The sequence below is a fragment of the Carassius carassius genome, chromosome 43 (assembly GCF_963082965.1).
Source record: "Carassius carassius chromosome 43, fCarCar2.1, whole genome shotgun sequence".
Classification (NCBI taxonomy): Eukaryota; Metazoa; Chordata; class Actinopteri; order Cypriniformes; family Cyprinidae; genus Carassius; species Carassius carassius.
In genome coordinates this window covers 7,175,278-7,199,959 of record NC_081797.1, presented here as the reverse complement: position 1 = coordinate 7,199,959, position 24,682 = coordinate 7,175,278, and the positions used below count along the sequence as shown (strand labels likewise).

Genomic DNA, 24,682 nt, shown 5'->3' with positions numbered 1-24,682 from the left:
CCTTTGATAGACCTCTATCTTCAAAGATAACATGCAGTATCAGAGATTTCTAGATATGCTATTGTTGTTTTGGTTGTGCAACCATGATTTGTCAAAAATTTGCAGACATACTCTCATGTATGAAACCGATCTTACACATTTACACACTTACGACATTTAGATCTGGTGAAACTGCAGATTCTTTGTAACAATAAAATGTTTTTCAACACAAAGATGAAGGGCTAATACAATATTTTATTTTGTAAATGTGGAGAAGGTCAGGCATCAAGCTTATACTAGTCTCAAATGCAAGCTAACCATAAGATACTTACAATCGTGAAGAACTCTTTTCATTTATTAAGCAATTAATAAAAACCTTTAAAAAAAAAAAAAAGTAAGACTTGAATTTGGACAAAAACATTTTTAATGACCAAGTAACATTTAATAAATTATTAATGTGTAACATTAGTAGTCGGTCTGTTGGCATAAATGACACGTTAGTACAGTATTCTACAATTTTGCTACATCACAGACAAAATACAGTACAACACTTAAATCAAAATTGGAAACGGTTTGTCTGCAAACCAAGGTCTGAAATTGAAAAGGTACACTGTAAATGACTGGACCCAGTAGGGTGCTCCGGACTTTTAAGAGTCCTCAGGTGATGGTCAGTCATAAGTCCATAAATGGCAATATCTACAGTATCTATGGCAATGAATGTCAATAAAGTAACAACACACACAATAACATGCTGATCAGACATGCAAACTCAAAACGGGGAGAGACTGGGCACTTTTATATTGATGTCCCCGATATTTATGTTACGGGGTATTTCAGGAAGGTTCATATTTTTCACAGCAGAAACAGCTCGTGCTGGTGCGGCAGACAGACCACCCTGCCAAAAACACACACAAAATATATTTTATTACTGTTATTAACCTCAAAGTTCTAGTTTATATCATACTGGATTTATTCAGCATTAAACTGAAGCCCAAACTTGGCCTATGAACAATATTCTGTAACCCAATCTTATAAGTCAAGTGAAAAATGTCAGGCTGAACCCGGCCCAAAACAAAATATGATACAATTAAAAACATTTAAAATAAAAATATTAAAAAATTATTACAAACACAAATTATACAGAACTGTTAAACACTGCATTTTGTTGTCAAAGTACAGTAGAGTTTATGAACCACTTCCATCCAGTTTCTATGGTCTATAACCAAATTTTGTGGATGGATGTTGCTTTGGTTCTCTTTAATATGTGTGTTGTATTGTCTTATGTAATATTTCCTCATTTTAACCCCCTCCATGTATACATGAGAGTACGTCTAGTGTTGTCAAACATTATCAATCGCCTTGACTCCAGATAGAATATCAGGAACACAGTGAACCAATGATATTAGCCCAGATACCTTTCACTATTTTAGGCCTTTCATCTTTGATACAGCCAAAAGATTTGCAGGGAAAAGAAAGTGATGCTGAACAAGATTAATGAAAATGTCATTCGTGTTTTTCACAAACATTTCCAAGGCTCGGTGTCAACCATGCAGCTAAAAATCAAGTTAATGTGTACAATATTATTTCACCTTTTTTTAATTGTTAAAAAAATAGCATGTATCTTTCACAGCAAACTATTTAAAAATGTCCCTGTTTGGGTTGAGGCATAGCAATGCATGTAAAAGATGTCTGAATAAACTGGAGCGACAACTGGTTACTCCGTCAATGTGAACTCACCTCTGATTTCTCCATTCTGTTCTGCAGCTCCACTTGGGCAACTATTTCATTCATGTTAGTTTCCAGAACCATCCCACCCATGACAACTTCCTGGAGAATGTAATGAACCTGGAATAAACAGCAAAAACGTCAACTTTCAAATGTTTTTCATTAGTAACTTATGAATAAACAGCTAGGCCTGAGTAACAAAACACATTCCACAATCTAATTCTTGTTTTATTGGGGTATATTATAGTAAATATTTAAGATATATTTACTAAAAACAACCATTTCTTAGGAGTCACTTGTTCAGGAATCTAGTTCACCTGTATGTTTTAATGTACTTTAACTGCTTCATAGGAACTATTAGTTTGTGAATCGGATGCAAAAAGAGATTCATAAAATCAATACTTCAACACAAACAGCTCAGCAGACTGAATCAGAGCGTTAAACTGAGACTGAGACCATAACCCTAAAAATACACACATGCACAGGACTACTAATGTGCATTATCAAATACGTTACAAATGGCATACTCAGATGAGTTACCATAAAGCCATATATCGCCATTTGCAAGTAATTACCTCCACTCATAAAACATTTTTTACTGATTAGATAACTAACAAAAGCAATGTAGTGTACACTTCTATCATGAACAGGCTTTAAAATGGTGCCATAATACAAACGGACAATTATCAGAAAGAGTGACCTCCATATAACCTTTCCATTCTATACTGGATCGAATTACGATCACTGCCCATTAATCATGCCCTGATGAACATTTAACAGCACCAAAGAACACTTTTTGGTAATAAGGAGGTAAAGTTATATTAGTCATTATGAAAGGAACCAGGGTTATTTTAGTATCATGATATACTATTATGGTTTTTATTAGAGTTTTTTTTTTTGTTATAACATTTGTTATATCTAAATATTTCTAAGTCATTTTTTTTATTTTACTACATAAAGATAAATATTTATTTTCTAAATTAAACATTTAGAAATGCTGCCTTGCTGAAATATGCTTAATTTTTTTATATATATTTTCTTTTATTTCAGTTAACATTTATTTTAAGTAACAAAAATGTATTTTCTTCATTTTAGATTTTGTTAACGATAATAACTTTGAAACGGACCTTATCCATGTGAAAGATTAAGTCCAGTTCACACACATTCTCAAAGCATTTGTCCAGGGTTTCCACAAAGACCTGTGCATGACAAAATTATACACAACTGTGAATGACAACAACAACTTCTTTCAGTGAGATTTTCAAAAGGCTCAAGTAGCGTTTCAAGTTACACATGCCAAAAAAGAAGCAAATTAACTACTCATGTACAAAAAGGTTCTATGGCATTACCATTCAGATGTATACCATACTTAATGAATGGTATTCACATAATACTTACAGGTAATATAGAATCAGTATGGTGCAGTGAGAACTAATGCATCCTGATATGTTAAATGACCATTGCACTAAAACAAGTGTTTTAAATTCTTTGTTGTCTTTATGTATATCTTTAAAAAGTTGGCACCTGAATGCAATATGAGATACATTAACTACCCCCTTGTGGCCAGAACTACTGCATGCAAAATGCAGTATGTTTACCTGAATGAGATCCAGAATCCCCAGCTCGCTCTCTGATGAGTCCACACAAAACACAAAGTACAGGGTGGCATAGTGTCTGTAGATCAGCTTGTAATCAGAGCCTCCGATCAAACTAAAAGTGAAGAGCAAAACTACAGTAAATCACTTCTGAGTTTTACTGAGCACCTCAAAATAACTTGAGATTTCCATCCTCATACAGCACTAGATGTAGAGATATGGTTCACAATAATAACAGTAGGCTCTTATATGTAACATTATTGTGCAGATTATGTCACCTTCCGCCCTCCAGAAAATTGCAGACATTGTCATCTCGTTTGGACACCAGATGAAAGGTCTCCCTAATGATTTGTTGTTGCATGTCTTCTGCCTGTGAAATAAAACCTGATTAATTCATTTTACCTTGGATTTTCCACATTAACTTTTGAATTAGGCATTAAAATAAACAGAGGAGCGAATGAAACATTCGTTGTTTAACATTATACAAAAATGACTACTATGAACATGTAAGTTAATATAAATAATATATATACATACATACTATATATATATACATATATATAGATGAGCTTATACATAATATATAATAAATAAGCAAAAATTAAACGAGGAACTGAGTAAGAAAACAGGCAGACAAAAACAAACATTCCATATCACAAAACATTTTATTTGTACACAAATGTTTTATCTGGAGCTGCATGTTTAACTGATATATTGAATAAAAGACACTAATGAATCTGCTGGTAGTAAGAATTCAGCTTTAGTGTCTTTAATGCGCTTATCTTACAAAATATTGGTAGAATCTGATGAGCCTGGGTTTGCCATGGTTGTTAAAAATGAGAATAGCCTTGATCATCCCTGCCGCTTGATTATTTTTATATGGTTACTTCTTTTTTTTAGCTGAGCTTCAGCTTGTCAATAAAAATCGAATCTAGGTACTTCCGTGTCACTTGACTTTTACATTCTAAAAGTCCGTTGTACTTTGAAATATTTGGTGGTATTTGTTAATATCCATATAAAAATCAGTTTTACAGATAATCCCATTGTACTCCACAAACTATGACTACCGTGCTAATCTTTTTTAATTGTAATCAATATTCACCTGCGTTCAATTAACTCATATTGAATGACGATGAGCTGCGGACCTTTATTTTGTCGCGTTCACGGCCCGCTGCGTGACCCGGAAGTCCTGTGTTTCCTCTTGTCGCGTCACTCGCGTGTCGTGTCTCTCAGCTAGCTGCTACTTATATAAACAACCCGAATTAAAATATGAAACACTTGGCAAGAGAGTGACAGTTACCACGCACTGCACGAGGAATGAGACCATTCATTTGCTTGCGCGTGTAAACTGCAGTTAAGAAAGTGTTTTGGAGACGCTGTTTACATGCATCCAAACTGACATTTGTATAGCAAAAAGACGCGTTGTGTTTGTTGGTAAGTGCATCCTCTTACGCTTTTATTGTTGCTTTAGCAGTGCTTTATTGATTTATAGTTAACTTTTTATTGTAGCCGTTTATTTGGATTCTTATATTAAATTAACTTGTATGTAGTGATATTTTTATATATGTATGTATAGGTGTGTTATTTATACTGTAGGGTGTGTCTCTAAAGACAAATAGATCCAAATGTAAGTGAGTTAGAAAACATGTTCCATCGTAAACCTCAAACAATAGTGCTGTTTGTAATCGCACTGCTCTTAACTGACCTACATTCCCAAAGTTATGACTCTGAAGAAGTTAGTAACCATAATAATACTCTCAGATAAGTATTGGTTGTATTGTATTGGGTTGTATTTGATTTGTAACATTCGTTTGCATAATTACTTCTATTGTGCTGTAAGTTAAAATGTTAAACTTTTAGGAATGTGTAATCAGCATGAACTCTTTATAGGTTAAGAAAAATGGATGCAATAATGCATTGGTATTCTTTGTTGGGAGTGATTATCCTAGTGTCTTTTTTTCTATAGCTTTATTTCTTTCCTGTTTTTAATTCCAGCTGAGGACGGACCATCCGTGAATAATCTGCTTCATCGCTTAGTGAGTTTCATTCCTTTGTGCAAGCCTCGTTGGAAGTCATATGATCTGTACATCCTGGAACGGGTTTAGTGAGCCCTTCGGTGCTGTTTGCAGTGACTGTTGTAAAAGGCGTTCAGAGGGGTGTGGCAGACACTTATGTGCTTCACAAGACCTATTTATTCACTTTTGAAACTTCCTTATAACCAACAAAGCCTTTATAACTGCAGGTTCATCTCAAGTTCAAAGCACTTAGAATAGTTCAGGGCTTATGTTACTTTAAAATGGGTGCTTCTAATGTGGAAAAAAAGAACACAAAAGGTAACTTTATATTATGCCTACGTGTTTATTAGCACTTGTGGTCTAGTCTTAGTTGAAAAGGATTGAAACAGCTGTTTTACAGTTAGAGCAAACTTGTCCTTGTAGTGTTTCGGAATTTGTACTAGGTGGCGCAATTTAATCACATTTGTTCATTCTCACTTCCTGTTGTCATACAATTCATCTAATGAATTTAAAGAATATCTTTTTTTTTTTTTTTTTTTTGAGTATAGCAACAGTGTTGATGTTTTTGTATATCTCACAGGTGTTGGGGATGTGACCCTCTCTCACGTTATGGTCTCAGCCACTCATGTGATCATGACTGTCCATCCCGTCCTGGTCCTGCTGCCCATTCTGGGTCTCCTTGTGCTTCTGTGTGCACCCTTGCAATTGGTAAATGGCCTCAGGATAGTGGCTAATGGGACTGCGGAAAACCCAGGGAAATGTGACCTAAAAAATTGTAAGACCATCTCTACTGCACCTCGAATATCCTGTTAATTGATTCCTTTAAATTGCATTTCAGTAATTGTGTGTATGCGCATGTATGTATGTGTATATATGTGTGTATATATGTATATGTGTGTATATATGTATGTGTGTGTGTATATATATATATATATATATATATATATATATATACACATACACATACACACACACACACACACACACAAGTACATTTATTCATTTAGCAGACGCTTTTATCCAAAGCGACTTACAAATGAGGACAGTGGAAGCAATCAAAAACAAGAAGAGCAATGATATACAAGTGCTATAACAAGTCTCCGTTAGGTTAACACCGTACACGTAGCATGGGATTTTAAATAATATAATAAATAAAAATAAAACGGATCGAATAAAAAAATATATATATATTAGGGGTGTAACGGTACGCAAAAAATCACGGTTCGGTACGTACCTCGTTTTTAAAGTCTCGGTTCATTTTCGGTACAGTAAGGGAAAGAAATGCAAACATTAAACTGCAGGTTGTTTATTACTATAAACTTTTTTTTATTATTTTTATTTTTTTATTTTAATAAAATGTATATAAAATAAAAAAAGAATAAGAAATAAAATACTGCTGCAAAGTTTTCCACTAAATAAAATACTCTCAGTCTCAAACCAATATCATATAATAAAATTTAATGAAAAATATAATAAATAACTATGATTACAGTGCAGCATTACCAATCCCAGCTTGTAGGCCTTCCTCACCAGAAGCATGCCTGACGCGGCGCTGGCGCGCTGCTGCTACTGTAGGTGACATAGAGGGAAACCGCCGACAGAACAGGCTCTTGTCTTCACGACAGCAATATCTATACTTCATGTTGAGCATAAATATAAAGCCTACTGATAAAGGTCACCGTCAACAGTATTGAAAAATAGGCATTGGTTCTATTTCTAGCATGCACGAGTTTTCCGCGCGTCTCACGCAGGCAGTCTGCAAGCTCTAACCTGTTAACATGGGAGCCGAATTAAAAAAACGGACACGCCACGCAGCCGAGACCTTTGCGCCACGCAGCCAGTGTCACCGGCCTTAGAATCAGCTGCAGGGCGGGATTTGCGCTGAACGCTGAGACTTCCGCCACTTAATATGTTTGTTTGGACACACGAAAATGTACTTATGTTCCGCGCACAAAATATTGCATTCCGTCATTCGGTTCACGCGTGCACCGTACCGAAAGCCCTGTACCGAAACGGTCCGTTACACCCCATATATATATATATTTATTTTGGATGCCATTAATTGTTTGACAGCACTATTACGAACCTCCTGTGGAATACAAAAAACAGAAAACTCACTGTAAAACAGACGTGTTATACATGTTTTAGAATGACATGAGTCCTTTAACTGATGACAGAATTTTATTTTAAGTCTGCAAAATGAATTATGTCTTTACCGTCCCGTCAACTGGCCTGAAAGGCTCTCACACAGACCATCCTTACTGTTGAACCAGCATGTTTTTCTTTGCATTTTCATTCTCAAGCCCTCAATCTGCGTACTACCTTCAGAGATAATAAAGGGTACCTGCGGAATATCATATTAAAGCCATCTGTTGTGTTTTGTATTTTAAACATCGTTTTTCTCTTGAAGGACGTGCACTTTCAAAGAAGGCCATGTGTTTCACATTTAAGATGAAAGGGAGGCCTGGGCTGGCTGTTCTGCTTATGCGCCAGGCGCTGCTTCAGCAGGCCATACCCTTATACAGTCTTCGTCAAGACATGCTCTTTTTCTAATTACATCGCTTTCTTTTTTCCCTTCTTGCTTTACCACACACGTTGCACTTGACTATCTCGCCACCTCTGTAAACACGCAGACAGCTGAAATGACCCCGAGGCGTGCTGGCTTTGTTTTCGGGGGTAGAGCGACTGGCCCTGCCCCCACCTGATAACACTCACGTATGTTGTCGGTATTGAGTTTCCAGCACGTTAACCGTACAGAGATGGAAAGCAAGGTCAGAATCATCACCGCCATCTGGAAGTCTGAAATGTTTGGAATGATGGCGAGCTATAAATACATAAGCGTTCCACATTCCTCTGCAGGGAACGGTGTGTTTTGGACACGTCAAAGACTAAACGTACTACAGGGCAACCTGTGGAGACTGCAAAAATCAGGCCAGGTCCTCTACTGCCACACCACTCTCCTTTAGCCTTAGGTTTTGTGTGATTTCTGCTTCAAACAGCTGGAGAACTGTTTAAAAGGGGAAAAAATGCACACGATGCAGCTGGCCTCTCGATTTAGTGTCAACGCTGACCAAGATTGATCTCCGAAACACTACAAGATTGACCACGCTGATTCAACCGGGGGTTTTCACTTCACCGAGGTTGACTATTGATTCACCTGGCGCTTTTAAACGCTGGATGATTGTCCGTTGGCAGGGTCCAAAAAGGGAAATGGGGGCATTTTAGAGCATTCTGCAGTGCCAGCACAAGCAAACTCTTTATAGCCCTGTTTGGTCCTGCAGACACCTGGTTAAGTAATCAAGGGAAGTGGGAATAAGGGAAAGAGTGGAGACGGATGTGGAGGTTGAGGTGTGCTGTACCTAATGCACACATGGCTGTTGGTAGGGGATCAAAGAGAGGTGCGGCAAGGCCTGTTTTTCCTCCCAGTTGTGGCTCGTTCCCGAAGACTGCAGAGCTCAGGATATACAGCTTGACATCCAGTAATGAGCATTCGGGGAACGTCTCCGTCCCAATGAAAACAACCCAGGTTGACGAGTCACAGATTGCACTGTTCCTTTTATTTCATATTTTAGAGCAAGCTGTAAAATATATTTGGCCATGGCACTCTAAAAAACAGCCTTTAGAAACCTGGGTATGGTTTATTTGTTCTCTTAAATTTTGTTTATGGTTGCACAATGTCCAGTTTTTTTGTTTTGTTCAGTAACTTTGCCCCCTATTTTTTTTTTTTCCTGGACTGAAGATTGATATAAACTTAACTTATCTATCTTAATAAATGAAACATTCAGATTTTGCTCATAGGAGTCATTTATTTGTGAATCAGATTTAACTGGTTGTCTTTTTAGCTCACCAGTTAATTCGTTCTGCAACTCGCATTCACAATTTTGCTTCATTAAAGCAACTGTCTATTCAGCATTCTTATGTGGTTTTGAAGTCCATCGAAATTCACTACAAACAAGGTTTATTTCAAGTAACTATTACATTTATTTGAGGAGAACATCCTGTTGATTCCTTTTGTTCTTCATTTTCAGGTCCTAAAGATGAAGTTTGTCGGAAGGCTATTAATACAACACAATCTGTGTGTTTTCTGATTAGCTGCCCGATTGATACCCAGAATTGTTCTTTTGAAAATGACACAAATTTCAACGACCTGTTAGCGGAACTTGGTGTGATCACAAATGGTAATACCACTCCTCCATTTTGCCTAAATTTTATTTGTATTTTTATAGGTTTTTACTCTTCCAAGTATGTTTGTATTGGTTTCATTCTTTAACTTTACCTCTTACAATTATCTGATACCAAATAAGTAAATTGTGACATTAGTTCAATAACGTGTTCCAGAATATCATCCAGATGTCACTATTTACCAACCCAAGCTTTGTTTTTGCAGACTCTATCCATGTGGGCAAAAATCAGATTGATAAATCAGCGCTTCCCAATCGGTCTTCTGGCACCAGCTCTTCACCAAATGTAACACAGCCTTTGCCAACTGAACCTAACGTCCCGATCTCCAGGACTTCCACTAGCACAGATCCGACCACTTTACATCTCAACTCTACGACTATAGCGACCACCAACCTGCAGACAACTCCAACAGAGAAAGCCACCACAACTGATACAGTGCAAAAACCAGCGATCACCACAACCATTCCGACAACACCAGTCGTGACATCCACCAACACAACTACACCTAATCAAACCACAACCAGCCCTAAACCCTTTGCAGCAACTACCAGCACAACCACAACAGTTGCACAAACCATAATTCCAAAACTGCCTACTTCACCATCACCATCAGGGACCAACATGTCCACCAGCATCTCGCCATCAGTGCCTACAACACCTTCATTCACTCCTTCCACAAAACCCATCCAAACTTCTGCAGCAGCATCCGATGAGAACAAGCTATCACAAACCTCATTGAGACCCTCAGTAGTGGTGTCTGCACTGCCGAAGGACATTCCCAAAGGGGACAAAGCCATGATTGAGGTGGCCGGAGACCCTTTGACCAGCCACCTGTTGAACACAAGCTCCTTGTTGGCAGTTCTTCTGTTTGGCCTCCTCTTCTTTGTGGTCGCGGTGGCGATGTTTCTCAAACAAGCATACGAGAGTTACAAGCGGAAGGACTACACTCAGGTCGACTATCTCATCAATGGAATGTACTCCGATTCGGGGGTCTGACCGGGATTGTGTGGTTTACATTTCAGTACATTTCCATTTTCAAAAGTTGGTAGCAGATTGACTTTGGTTTGAGAGCCCTTGGTAGCACTCGGATGCTTGAAATCCCTGTCCGACTTCTAGATACGAGAATCCAGCTGGTGCTCGAGCGAGTTGGTATGATGTATATCTTTTTGTTTCTATGCAGATTTAGCTTCCACGTAATTCTTGGCACTTGGGGCTGAAGCCTTAGTATTAACTTAGCCCTCAATCTTCATTCAACGAATGTCATTAAAAGGGATTCATAGTGCAATACATGGAAATGTTTTGTCTAATCTGTCATGTCCAGTGTTTCTTCTGCAGCTGATGAGTTGGCTGCAATTGCCTTTTTATGTTTGTGGGAACGGTTCAGGAACATTCAAAGAATTGGTTATGAATTAATGCCTTTTTTTTTTTTTTTTTTTTTTTCCTGTGTATGTGTGAGGAATAAATGCCAAATCAAGAATTGTGGCACAGAAGCACATTATTGTAAAGCCAAGGGAATAACTCAGCCATTGTGTGTTCAGTGTCTGGAACAAATAACAGATCAGAGGAAGGGATGAAGTATGATAGTTTGATATGTGCCAAATTGATTTTGTAAGTCTTAATAGCCTCACTGTTAAAAAAAAATATATAATAAAGAAAAAAACTCACTTTGCACTCTGTTATCTTATTGTGTTGAATTCTGTCTATACTTGACGTTTACTTAACTTTGATCCTTAGTAGGCTGACGGTAATCTGTGCATCTGGTTTGCACAGAAATTTGGACTTTTATCATGCGTTTCACTTCTCCATTTATTAAAGTTCACCCCCCCCCCCCCCCCCCCCCCAAAATAAGATGGTCCGCATTTAACTAGCACATTAACAAATGTGACGGAGTTTTGGAAAAAATTAAATCTAAATTTACGACTTTGTTTTAAACAATGTATTTGTAAACTATTTCAGTGTTTATAATTATGAATTGACAATGTTGTTAATATGTATACACGTTGTCTTGAACAATCAGTCTCGTGACCTGAAGTAGTAGCTACATCAGTTTACAGTAATGAGTGGATTGTTGAATCGGCCATAGACCTATAAATGACTCTCGGTTTGAACTCTAACAGCTCCAACTGATTCGCAGAGCTGTGCATCTGATTCAAGCTGATTTGGTGAATCCTTTTAAAGTACTCATTAAAAAAGAACCGGTGTATGAATCGGCCATCACAGCTAACATCTTGTTCGTTCGTTGTCGCTATGATATTTGAAAACATGAACGCAAACAGCCTCCCAGGTTATATTTTAAACTGTTATTTACTTTTTTTGATGTATTTTTGACTTCGTTGTAATTTTGGGTAAATTCTTTAAATGTTTTGACTAACTTAATGCTTTTAGCTGGTCCTCTCGGCTCTTTTTAACACATTTAACCATATGTACAATGGTTATATCAAATCAGCATAGAAAATTTGAAAAAATCTGTTGATCACCAAACAGAAAAGGATGTGTAAGTTCAAGGGGTCCATGGTCTTAATTTTGGAGCCAGTGGGCCCCAGGTTTCCCATAGTGTCAAAGTGTTTTATGAGTAGTGCATATCCATCTCTCTTTGGAGTAAACAAGATGCCACACATAAACAAGCCACATCTGTCGGCCAATAATTGCACCTTGGAAACGTGCGATGCACATTGTCTAATTTTAAAGGTCTGGAAGTTTAATTGGCAAGGAGGCAAATAATGAGATGGAAGGAAGGTGGGCCGACACCTTTACAACAAACTCACCAGGGGACGGTTTTGTTTTGGGGGGAAACAAGAGTTATGTGAAATGTGGATTTTATTAGAGAAGCACCGGACAGGGTTTGGAGTTCATTGTTATCCTCTGCAGGCAGTTGTGCAACTAGTTGCTGACCTGATCTGGCCTTAAAAAAGAACCTATGATTACCACATTTCTTGTCGAATGATGCATTTCTGTAATTTCCAAAGGAATTGTCTCAGGCCTCAAAATTTCCCAATCTCTCAATTTCTTTTGACATTTGACATCCTAGATTTTTACTTCATGCCAGAACAGAAACAACACCGACAAGTTTCCAATAAAACATTTACTTCGCTCTCCAAACAAAACAGTGGACCTCTCATTTGTTTTGATGGTTTGGTATTGATACTAGCTATTAGCCGTTTATTTGCTACAGCTTTCAACAGAATATCCTTGTTTGCCTTGCTTGTGTAACTAAGAGGCAGACACATATTTCACCACGGCTTCAGGCCGACTATGAAATCCTGACTATGAATGTCCAGTGAGAAGTAGGTAGCAAGCAACAGGGTTAGTGCAAAGCACATTGACATGATGCCTCTAAAAACCCTTTGTTTTAAGAGGACTTGTTCCAGATGGCATCTGTTACGCACAAAATATGTCTTTCATTAGGTCTTGGATGCATTAATACAAAGGCTAATATTCAAAAGTAACAACATGCAGCGGAGAAAGTGTTTTTTTTTATTTATTTGCGTGCAGTGCTCGGTGGATCAAAGAGAACGCCGAGAGCTATATTGCACAGGTGACTGTAAAGGCAGGTTTCATTACAGCATATTTCTCTAGGCCCGGGAATTACTGCCTGCTTCACTCACACGCACTACCGCGCACATGTGCTTTCACTTTGGATTTGGAGTTGGTTGCAGAACTTTACCATTCAGCCCAATGAGTGTTTTTAGTCTGCCGGGGGTTACGGTTTGATCCTTCATGTTTACGGCACCTTAGGACTCATGAAAGAGGCCGAAAAATAATTTGCATATTGTATTCCACTCTTTTATAATGTGAGCTTTCAAACAAGCAAGAAGAAACAAAACAGACTATCAACAAACAGGAGAAACTGTGCCAAGCTTGGCATGTTTAAGCTGATGTTTTTTTGAAGTACAAAGAAGAATTGATCTGTCATTCACTTACAAAGCAGATTGTATGCAGATTAAAGCTTTTATCTCTCCCTGACAAAGCAATATCTTTTTAATATCTCAGTTGTTTCTCAGATTGTTCTCCTGAGGGAAAAACCACAGAAGACACTAATGTGAATAAGTATCATAATGTTTCAGGACTGGAATTTGAGAATCTGCAATCAGAACTCAAATGTCTAATCAAGTTCTTTCGAGACCAAGTAATATTTCCTTAATATCTCAATCATTTCTTCTACTTTTCAGATTGTTCTATTTAAAAATAGACTTGAAAATATGTCAGTACTCATTTGACAGTCTCTTATCAGAGAACCCAAATATGTCTCAAGTTCTCCCAAGATTGAATGAGATCTCTTTGATTGCTCAGTTATTTCTCCTGCCTTTCAAATCGTTCTCCAGAGAAAAAGACTATGACACTAAAATCACATTTGACTCCTTATGTTCTCCCAGCACCATATGTGACGATGGACCGATGGTCTTAAGTCGCTGGGGTATATTTGTAGCAATAGCCAAAAATAAATTGTATGGGTCAAAATTCTAGATTTTTCTTTTATGCCAAAAATCTTTGGGATTTTAAGTAAAGATCATGTTCCATGAAGATATTTTGTAAATGTCCTTCTGCAAATATATCAAAACTTCATTTTTGATTAGTAATATACATTGCTAAGAACTTCATTTGGACAACTTTAAAGGCAATTTTCTCAGTATTTAGATTTTTTTGCATCCTTCCAGATTTTCAAATAGTTGTATCTCAACCAAAAATTGTCTGGTCCTAACAAACCATACATCAATGAGATGTATGTATGTATTCAGCTTTCAGATGGTGTATAAATCTCAATTTCGAAAAAAAAAAATTACCCTTATGACTGGTTTTGTGGTCAAGGGTCACAAATTTTACAGCTCTATAATCTCACTGCATCTGAACAATAGAATCATGTAGGTCTCATTTTAAATTTCTTATTTTTATTATTATAAATGTCTTATTTTTATTATTTATTTTATTATATTTAAGTCGCAGGAGTTCTTGAGTATATAAAAGTGGAAGTCTGTCTTAGTGGAAGACTGTTAATCATAAATTACTTATAGAACATAACTTCACTTCCATTCCAGTGAAATGACACAACTTTGAACCACCCCTTATTTTAGAAAACAAAAAACAGAAATGAAACTTTCAGAATGGTGATCTCATGTCCCTCACCTTCCACTGGGGCTGATGAGTATGCTATACCACAGTGAACCTATAGTGGGCCCCCTTCATCACGACCCTTTCCTGTTAACAAATCATGGTTTATATATAGATGGTCCATATAGATGGTCCAATGATTTAAAACATCACAATTAAGCATTATTAAATCTAAATAATAAAAAGTGGAATGCACTGATTTAAAGTCAGCACATGTCAGAATTGGCAGTTTAACAATTCTGTCCATCTCTGCTTACATTACCACGCCAAGCTTTCACACTTTTTTTTATTCTAGTGAACATTTTTCTAAGCCGGTTTATTTCTGAAAGCCAATTTCTTTATAGAAACAAACCTAATGTCTCTGTTTCACAAATGCAATTAGCCATTTAAAACAATATTTGACAGTGTTGATGTAGTTTGACTATATTTATTGGCATCTCCTAACTGTATATGTCAATAAATCTTACAATGTTAATATTGAACCCTGCTTGAGTGATTAAAATCTATTTGTTACTGTAAAATGTAATGATAACAGCTCTGGTTGCCCACATGATGACTAAAAGTTCATCAAGTTCATCAAGATTGGCCTCTCCAGCAACTGTAGCCAATAATAACATAAAGAAAGAGTATACACACAAAAACATAAAACGCCATCATGGTAACGAACAAAATACAACATAAAAACTCAAGTGGAAAAAATACAGATTTACTCTTGAATTATATATATATATATATATATATATATATATATATATATATATATATATATATATATATATATATATATATATATATATATATATATATATATATATATGTGTGTGTGTGTGTGTTTACATATATATATATATATATATTTACATACATACATACAAACATATATATATATATATATATATATATATATATATATATATATATATATATATATATAGGCATATATATATATATATATATATATACACACATTTTTTTACATACATAAATATAGCCTAATTTTATCCACAGAATGCATTGTTTAAATATAAAAGTAACATTTATTTTGCGAGAATGACCGGCCGACTGCCGACTGCACTGCTATTTTACTATTTCGAACTGACTAACAGTTTACACTGCGTCTTCAGCTCGCTCTGCTATTCCAATGGACTGGAGAGGCAATCCCACTTGATGACGTCGATCAGTTTCCGCTGTCAGTCATTCCCCTCCTCGTGCCTCTTCTACTATCGCTAGAAGAGTCGCTCGGGCGAAAAAAAGTCCGACTGATCGACCTACGGACTGCTAACTTTCTCCTAACACCGATACCTCGAAGAAATGGAGCTGGGATTATGGAATTAAAGCAGGGAGCGCTTGCGATGGAGATTTTATTGCTGGGACTGCTGCTTTGTTGTAGTCTGACGGTGATTCGTGGTGAGTAAAATAGTTTTTGTGGAGTTTTTCCTTCGGTTCTAAGTCTGAGGTGTTGAAGTCATTATATCACCGCGAACAATGTGATACAAAGTAAAACGCACGAGCGCGAAACAATCTTGCGTACGGTCAGCTTCGCAAACTTTGGCGTATTTTTGTTTTGTTTTGTTTCGCAGGAGCGTGTATTTTGAACGTTTACATATTTAGAAATGCAACTGTAGGTTTGAGGGAAAGCTTTAATGAGTTAAGTCTGCGTAAAGTTGAGCTGGTTTTAACTAGTCTGCGTTGGATTTGTTAACCGAGATGTGCACTTCTGGAAACTTTAAAGATAAAAATCAACTTTTTTGGTCGTTTTTGACATGTTTGGTCGGGGTTTTTTAAACTCACAAGACTTGCAAACTGCTCTGTTTGTGTGTTACGGAGGCCTCGGTGGTGTCGGATGTCAAATAGAGTGAAAAAAAGAGTGCAAACTTATTAAATTGACTTTTAAAAACGGCTATTTTACCCGAACTTTATGCGAATAGTGTAACAGACAAGTTGGCGGATAAACTATAGCAATTTCAACAAAAACACTGCTGAAGTTTATTAAAATAAAGACTCTCAGCCAGCTCAAAGACCCCCAGTAGGCTATATAAAGAGCTAGATTTTCTTGGAAACACTTTATAATCACATTCATAACCTAAACAAATACGACTAGTGCTTAACAAGTAATTAGTTTGAAAGTTAAAGAGTTACTAATGGGTCCTAAATTTTAAATGTTTATGTTTTAGGGGAAATGTAGATGTATGAATGTTATGTCTGTCATAGTCACCATTTCTTGTTTCTAACTATATTAACTAGTTCATTTAAAATGGACCTGCAGAGTAATAAATGAATTCTTAAAATTGTAGTCTTGACATAAGGTAATAAATGATGAATGGGTAAAATTTATAAAAGAAAGGCTAAACACTTTTAATTTTGTGTAAGATTTATCAGCTTGTGTATATAGCTACTATATATGAGCAAAAATAAGTATACATGGAAATGTCTATTTTAAAAACCCTGGACACAAATTATTAATACCCTATAGTTTCATAGTGTTATAAAGAAGCATCGCTGAAATCTTTCCTGTGACATTTGCTGGTGAGAAATTGCCGTTCAAACAGGCCAGTGCTTAAATAATTATAGTTTTAGCACCATGTACTCATTTTTGGTTTGCTGGGATGTTTGTATTCACGCCTAGAGAGAAAGAGAGAGAGATTGAACTCTGGTTTGGTGTTATTTCTGGGGCAAGGAAGCAGAACCGTGTGAATAGTTTAATTCAGATGGATTGAGTCATATTATGTACCTTAACTCATATTTGTTTATCTTCTATCCAGAACTTTATTCCAAACATTTATCAACAGCTACATGGTCCATTTTGTATTAGACTAGTATTAGACTTTTTTGCATGGTGATTGAACTTGTATTAAACATTATAATATAGTGTTACTAAATTGTTAGAACAACATGGATTTAATCCAGTCCTGTAAAAAATAAAGGTTCCTGTTAGATCTAAGAAGATTTTACAGCCTGATTCTATTGGAGAATCTAGTGGAAAATAAGTTCCACAACAAACAATTTAATTCTCTTTTGCTGTGGGAAACCATTAATAGATGGGTGCTTTAGAAAACTGTAAACCAAATTGAAAAACTGCAATGTGAAGAACTTGCTGGTGCAAAGAACCATTGAAGAACCTTCATTGTTAAGAGTGAGGGAACAAAATATACTTATTGGATGAAATGTTCTGATTTTGGCGTTATGAAGTACTTAAATTAATGCAGGCCTGCATTGTTTGTATGCAGCTGCTGTTGAGTTATTACAAGCTGTTATATTGCAATTTTGAGAACAGACTGTCATGTTATTTCTCTTTGGAGTTTGGGCTTGGTGTTCTTAAATGCATCTTGAGAAGAAAAAAAAAGTATTTATTCCGGTCACGTCAGTGAGTGGTTCATTTGTTGACATGTCACAATGTAAGGTTGGAAATGTCTGCCAGGAAACAACAGCAAATGGCAAAGCCTGGTTTTTCTATAGTATTAATACAAATTTAATAAGTTGTAACCCATTGTATTTGTGTGTGTGTGTGTGTATTCCGAGATGAAAGTGATGGAGTAAAATCTGTTGCATGTAATGCTAATTCAACACAGGTGAACAACAAAAGGCCTTGTTGAATTTTAGCATAACAAAAACCACATAACTTTTGATGCAATTGTCAAGCTCCTACTGCCAATGTCAATCACTTCTTAAGCTAATTAAACAAGTTTGCATTTGAATGAAAGGATTTTTTGGAGGAAAGTGAAGGAAATGTAACAACCAGTCCCTATTTTTTATCCAGGACATGCAGCACTCTTTTGTGTTTTGAATCGTTAATTCAGTTTAAAATTCTTTCGAAAATGTATAGGCAAGTTATACCTGATAGATAGATAGACAGATAGATAGATAGGTGTGAATTATTTAATTAGGATCATAAAAAGGTGTCTCAGAGTTCACATTAAAAAAAAAAAAAATGTTTGCATACTTACTTGTGTGTTTTCTTTAACACAATCTCTAGCTTTACTGTATGGTCTCTTGCTGATAAGGGTTGGAGGAAGTGAGCGACCGGTTTTGATCGTAATCAGGCAGATCAGGCAGGTTAAAGGATATTGAGGACAGAGGAAGAAAAAGGAGATATGAATGGGCTGAGCAGCTTTTTATTTGAAGCTCTTTTCCTCACTTTCCAGGACTCTTCATGTGTTTGCTCCTTTGTGCTCCTCCCTTCTGAAGACGGTTAATTCTGGTGACAAGCTCAGACTCCTTCAGCTGTTTCTTTGTGCTCTTCCTCTACAAAGGAGGAGCCCGGTGGGCCCAGGTGCTCTCAACTCCCCCTCCTGGCACTACAAAAGTCAGAGAAGAACGGAAGTTCCTAAGTCATATGGGTGCTCTGGAATAAATTGGATATGAGTTCTCCTAGGGACGTCTGTTTGGGGAGATTAGCGATCTTCACGCTGAGGCTGAAATTTATTGCTGGACTTTGACTGATTCTGTTTCCTCTAGTAAGCCGCAATGTCCATTGAAATGAGGCTCGCTTTGCTTTTGTCTTCTAGATATCTGGCATGTTGCCTCTAAAACCATTACAAAGTTGCTGGAGTTCATCTGTTTTCCCTTTTCTTTCTCTTAGTGAGCTCAGATGTGCTCGGTAAGAAAGATTTGTGTCCACAGAAGTTGTTAACTTGCAGAAACTCCTGTCATGAGCCTTTGAGTGGCTTCTAATGACGTTTCTGTAAAGTAAAAACAAAGAAATTTGCAAAAAGGCAAGCTAGAAAAGCAAAGTTTGTCAAAACAATTCTATCTATCTGTCTGTCTATTAGGGGTGGAACGGTTCTTAGTAAAAAAAAATCGAACCGTACAGTTCTCCACACATGGTTCAACGTGCACCAGAACCGCGGTTCAACTTAAAGGAACACTCCTCTATTTTTGAAAATAGGCTCATTTTCCAGCTCCCCTAGAGATAAACAGTTGAGTTTTACCATTTTCGAATCCATTCAGCCGATCTCCGGGTCTGGTTGTAGCACTTTAGCTGTAGCTTAGCATAGATCATTGAATCTGATTAGACCTTTAGCGTCTCGCTCAAAAATGATCAAAGAGTTTCAATATTTTACCTATTTAAAATTTCACAGCACCTGAAAATAGTCCACAGCAACTCTGCAACTAGCTAGGGACTATTTTCAGGCGCTGGATAATATCACAGCACTTTCTATATTATTAATATTAATCATACAGCAACAACAAGGAAATCACTAACTGCTCTTGACTGAATAGCTTTTGTAACTTTAATAAAGAATAATCTTTAATTTATTCCGTAAATTATGCAATGCTATTTTACATTTGATTACTTTAATCAATTTCTGTACCTAAAAACTAATGTTACCCTTCTAAAAAAACTGACAATCACTGTTTTTTTTGTTTTTTTTCTGTTGCTTGTACTAGTTAGATTATTCTTATTTTCTTTATTTTAATTTGACAGTATAGTTTTTCCCCTAAATATAGCACATATTTAACCATACCAAAACCGTGACTCTAAAACCTAGATACAAACCGAACCGTGAGTAAGTTGAACTACTCCACCCTTTCTATCCATCCATCCATCCATTTATTCATTCCCTGGACTACAAAACCAGTCTTAAGTGTTAATTTTCTAAATCATCTAAAAGCTGAATAAATAAGCTTTCCTTTGATGTATTGTTTGTTAGGATAGGACAATATTTGTCCGATTTACAACTATTTGAATATCTGTAATCTGAGTCTGCAAAAAAAAAAAATCAAAACGTCTGAGAAAATCACCTTTAAAGATTTTCAAATGAATTTTTAGCAATGCATATTTCTAATCAAAAATTACGTTTTGATATACAGTAGGAAATTTACAAAATATCTTCATGGAAGATGATCTTTACTTAATATCCTAATGGTTTTTTGCATAAAAAACGATAATTTTGACCCATACAATGTATTTTTGGCTATTGCTAAAAATATACCCCAGCGATTTAAGACTGGTTTTGTGCTCCAGGGCCACATATGATTTGTCCTTAGTGAATGTCATGAAATTTATAAATCTTTTTTTTTTTTTTTTTATAGACCCAGAACAATAAATTAAAAAAACCTAGAATGAACATCAAGAATGTTATTTCTCTCCAAACACACATAAAGTGATAAAGAGAGAACCCCAAGACTGAGAATCTGCTTTTCTTGAACCATACCCTAGCTGTCCATCAGCTAATGTGTTTGGTTGTATTAACTGAAATGAATGGAGTAATCTTCTATTTGGGTGGGAGATTGTGGTGGTGGGGGGGCTGTTTGTGGTTCTTCTGCATCATGCTGGTGGTGATGGTGTTTTTTCTTGCACATTTGGGCTGCAGAGGTCTGTCTCTCTCATAAAACAGTGCAGCTGTTGGGACGAGGTTATCTTTTTAATCCCCACTGCTCTGTGGTCGCCGGGGAAGGAGGTGTCAGAGTCCTCCCAGGCTCTGCTGGACCATTCCAAAGGCTTTTCTGTGCAGATGGAGGCATATGCTGCAATTATGCTGCTTAAATGCCATGCACATTGCCAATAGTCCCACCAAACTGTGTAATATGTATATGCTTGAATAGTCTGGCTGATAAGAAGAAAGAATAGACCTGCATCTCCTTTTCACAGTGATTTGAGCACATCTGTCTTTGTAGTCGGAAAGATGGAAGAAAGGAGTGAAAGAGTTGGACAAAATGATTGAAGAAACAATCTGTGGGCTAGATGGAATGAGGACGAGCAATTATTGTTTGATGTGTGGGGTCTGTTGCTTACGCAGTGTGTGTACTTCACGCCTCTGTCAGTGTTTAGTAGACGGAGTGCTGTGTTTGGATGAAGTGTATACAACTGTAAGTCACGCTAAAGTTGTGTTTAAACTTGCCAAATTATTGCAAGACACTTCTTGCGGTCTTAGCTGGGCATTTGGTTTGCGACAACTGTAGGAAAAGTGGAGTTCAAACATTTGGTTTTGCATTTGGTAATTTGTCTTGGAAATTTTGTTCTTAAATCGTTTTAAACGACCCAGGATAGAGGTAAGTATCTATAAAATCTGACTTCTCAACAGTGTTCTATGTGGAAATGACTAAATGCATACAGTTGTGGTCAACAGTACCTGCAATATGTTAATTATTTGACTGAAATAAGAGAGACCAAAATGCATTTAGTACTGACCTAATTAAGATATTTCACACAAAAGACGTTTAAATACAGTCCACAATAGAATATAATAGTTGAATTAAAAAAAATGACCCAGTTCAAAAGTTTACATACGCTTGATTCTTAATAGTGTGTTGTTACCGGAGTGAGATTTTTTTGTGATAGTTGTTCCTGAGTCCCTTGTTTGTCCTGAACAGTTAAACTATAGCATCTGTGTAATTGAACCCTTTCCAGTAGTAACTGTATGATTTTGAGATCAATCTTTTCACACTGAAGACAACTGAGGGACTCATGTGCAGCTATTAAAGTGGGTTCAAACCCTCACTGATGCTCCAGAAGGTGAAAACTTTCTGAACTTGAAGAACAGGGTATATTTTGTCTTCTGGGAAACATGTAAGTATCTTCTGTAGCATTTGACGGGCAGTACTAAATAAAAATAAATAAAAAAGAAGATATTTAGGCAAAATAATAAAAATGTACACATCTTCATTTTTGTTCAAAAGTTTACACCCCTGAATTTTAATGGATCGTTTTTCCTTCTGGAGCGTCAGTGAGTGCTTGAACTTTTTGTAATAGTCCCTCAGTTGTCCTCAGTGTGGAAAGATTGATCTGAAAATCATACAGTCATTGTTGGAAAGGGTTCAAAACCAAAGAATTTGTGGGACCTGAAGGATTTTCTGAAGAACTCATGAACAACTAAAAAAAAAAAAAAAAAAGCTGTAGATCATCCAGGTAAAAAAAAAAAGGATTAGGAATCAAGCGTATGTAAACTTTTGAACAGGGTCATTTTTATAAATTCAACTATTTGAATTTCTCTTGTGGACTTTATGTAAACATCCTTTATGTGAAATGTCTCATTCAGGTCAGTAAAAAAAAATAACCTGATATTTTGTATGATTTCTCTCTTTTCTTTTTTATTTTGTGGGTACTGCGAAGTGTATTTAAATTTTTGACCAAAACTCTGTGTGTATTCTTAAGCAGGAAGCCACTTATATTTAAATGACATGACTAGCTTCTGAGCATCCGGCATAAATCTCCTCTTCCTTCAGTTCCTTCAAAGTTTTCACCTTTTTTAGCTCAAAAAAGTTTGATTTTTATAGTAAGGCTGTGCAAAAAATCGAATGCGATTTTCATGCGTATATTGTCAGTAAAAGCAATCCTGTGATTAGTAGTATATGTCCAGCACGTGCGTTCAGATCAGGATTGCCAGGTTTTCAAAACAAAACCTGCCCAATTACTTCTCAAAACTAGCCCAATCGCGTTTCGTTCCGGGCGATAGAATACAAATTTTTTGGCGGGGTTCAATTGGTAAAATTTGCATTTTAGGGGCTAAACATCATGTTATTTGTATTGTTGTCTTGGCAACACTGGTTGGCCTTTACTACACAGAGCCGTAGTTCACAGAAATTCCACACAAAATCGATTTCAAAATCCGAGGCGATTCTTTGTCGATTTTGAAAGCGATTTTGTGTAGCTTGTCGGTAGACTACGGCTCTGTGTAGTAAATGCCACTCCACCTGAACCAGTGTTGCCAAGTCAGCGGTTGTTTTTCATGTCCGCGGGTTGAAGCGACCCCAATACCAATAATGTGATGTTTAGCCCCTAAAATGCACATTTTTACCAAGGCAACCCTGCCAAAAAATTATGTTTTATTAACAAGATTCGGGAGGAGCGCGTCAGATGCTTAGCCTAATCAACACAGGTGGACCATAATCAAGTAATCAATCCCATAATATAAATATCGCTGACTTACCGCTATCCATTGACAGTTTATCAGCATCCCTCCTCCACCCCATCTCCTCACTTTGAGTTCACTTTATAAATAGATGGGGAAGGGGTACTCTAGGTTCCGGACAGCACGCCAAATATGCATATCATACCTCTCCTAATTATATGTAAGCGTGAACTCGTGAAATGTGTATTTTAACCCCGGGATGCAATTTTTATTGGGGAACCTCCTGGAAACGCGTTTGGGCTAGTTTTGAGAAGCAAGTGGGCAGGATTTGTTTTGATAACCTGGCAACCCTGATCTGAAGGCACGTGCTGGAGATGTACTTCTAATCACAGGAGCGCCTTTACTGATGAGATGCGCATGAAAATCGCATTCGGTTTTTTGCACAGCCCTATTTTCTAGCATAACATTTATTTATGTTCAACCTTTTAAGCTAGTTTAATAGGTCTGACAATCTTTAAGTATGATTTAAATAAATGTTCATATATATTTTAAATAAATGAACACATTTAATAATTTATCCTGGCCTAATGTGGTTTTAGTTTTTGTTGGGTTTTTTTCATTTTCATATAATGTGGAGAAACTAGTGGTTGAGGATGCCTTACTTTTTTTCTTAACTTTTTTTTGATAACATTAGGCGAATAATTTTAATATTATGGCTATAAAACAAACTATATTTACTTTTGAACTTATTTCTTTTTGAAAAAAATATGTTATGTTATCCCAGCTAGCCAGTGATTCATAAAGTTAAATGTAATGACTCTTAAATATATCTGTGGTGGTTCGCTAGCACCTTTTTTTCCACAGAAGATCTTTACAGAACGTACAGACTTACGTGCTGGTTTTCCTTCCTGGTGGTTGTTGATAAAATAACCCTCAAGCCAGAAATTGCTGCGGTGTTTGCTTACAGATAACACCAAATCACATATTGTGCACTGTGTAGTCTCGTAAGACTGCTTGCTTAGTGGATACCGGCCTGGGCAGAAAGCTGCGATCACGTGGTGGAAAATGCCACTTTAGGACTGTTGAAATCTCAAAATAAAGCAAGAATTGCTGTTACTTTTGCTCATGCTTTAGGTTGGCCTCTAAGCAAACCTCTAATCACAGGTATTAAACTTTAGCACGTAACTCATCCTGCAAAGTTTATGCCACAGACATGAATTATAACTGAAATCATGTGGTTTGTTTACTTTTCTAAAAGATCAGACTTTTTACATAGCATCTGACAAAA

At 36.5% G+C, this 24,682-nt stretch overlaps 3 protein-coding genes across 5 annotated transcripts in view; 2 read left to right on the top strand and 1 right to left on the bottom strand.

Annotated features, from left to right (window-relative positions):
• Window positions 1–385: 385 nt before the first annotated feature.
• Window positions 386–4,314, bottom strand: ap3s2 (adaptor related protein complex 3 subunit sigma 2). Its single transcript, XM_059536957.1, has 6 exons — window positions 4,087–4,314; window positions 3,578–3,669; window positions 3,303–3,414; window positions 2,832–2,903; window positions 1,717–1,824; window positions 386–874 (listed from the first exon to the last, which is right to left on the bottom strand). The coding sequence occupies exons 1-6, from the start codon at window positions 4,153–4,155 to the stop codon at window positions 749–751; spliced, it is 579 nt and encodes a 192-aa protein (XP_059392940.1). The 5' UTR covers window positions 4,156–4,314; the 3' UTR covers window positions 386–748.
• A 149-nt stretch (window positions 4,315–4,463) lies between these two features.
• wu:fa25f02 (uncharacterized protein C11orf24) lies at window positions 4,464–11,321 on the top strand. 3 transcript variants are annotated; one of them, XM_059536955.1, is made up of 5 exons: window positions 4,464–4,733; window positions 5,295–5,335; window positions 5,895–6,089; window positions 9,343–9,492; window positions 9,702–11,321. In XM_059536955.1, the coding sequence occupies exons 3-5, from the start codon at window positions 5,924–5,926 to the stop codon at window positions 10,490–10,492; spliced, it is 1,107 nt and encodes a 368-aa protein (XP_059392938.1). In that variant the 5' UTR covers window positions 4,464–4,733; window positions 5,295–5,335; window positions 5,895–5,923; the 3' UTR covers window positions 10,493–11,321. The 3 variants fall into 3 exon arrangements, with proteins under 3 accessions (XP_059392938.1, XP_059392939.1, XP_059392937.1); XM_059536956.1 differs by lacking the exon at window positions 5,295–5,335; XM_059536954.1 differs by lacking the exons at window positions 4,464–4,733; window positions 5,295–5,335 and adding an exon at window positions 5,365–5,632.
• A 4,467-nt stretch (window positions 11,322–15,788) lies between these two features.
• Window positions 15,789–24,682, top strand: part of lrp5 (low density lipoprotein receptor-related protein 5) — a 63,875-nt gene continuing 54,981 nt past the window's right edge. Inside the window, exon 1 of the mRNA XM_059536531.1 lies at window positions 15,789–16,009. Within this exon, the coding sequence (XP_059392514.1) occupies window positions 15,928–16,009 (82 nt within the window). The 5' untranslated portion in view covers window positions 15,789–15,927. The remainder of the gene's footprint in view (window positions 16,010–24,682) is intronic.

Bases quoted from the DNA above. Each gene is read 5' to 3' on its own strand.
- wu:fa25f02 (XM_059536954.1), top strand. From the start codon at position 5,596: ATGGGTGCTTCTAATGTGGAAAAAAAGAACACAAAAG. The intron at 5,633-5,894 runs GTAACTTTATAT...TATATCTCACAG, and splicing joins GGAAAAAAAGAACACAAAAG to GTGTTGGGGATGTGACCCTC. The intron at 9,493-9,701 runs GTAATACCACTC...TTGTTTTTGCAG, and splicing joins ACTTGGTGTGATCACAAATG to ACTCTATCCATGTGGGCAAA.
- ap3s2 (XM_059536957.1), bottom strand. From the start codon at position 4,155: ATGATCAAGGCTATTCTCATTTTTAACAACCATGGCAAACCCAGGCTC. The intron at 2,904-3,302 runs GTAAACATACTG...TGTCATGCACAG, and splicing joins GGATTCTGGATCTCATTCAG to GTCTTTGTGGAAACCCTGGA. The intron at 875-1,716 runs GTGAGTTCACAT...TGTTTTTGGCAG, and splicing joins ACAGAATGGAGAAATCAGAG to GGTGGTCTGTCTGCCGCACC.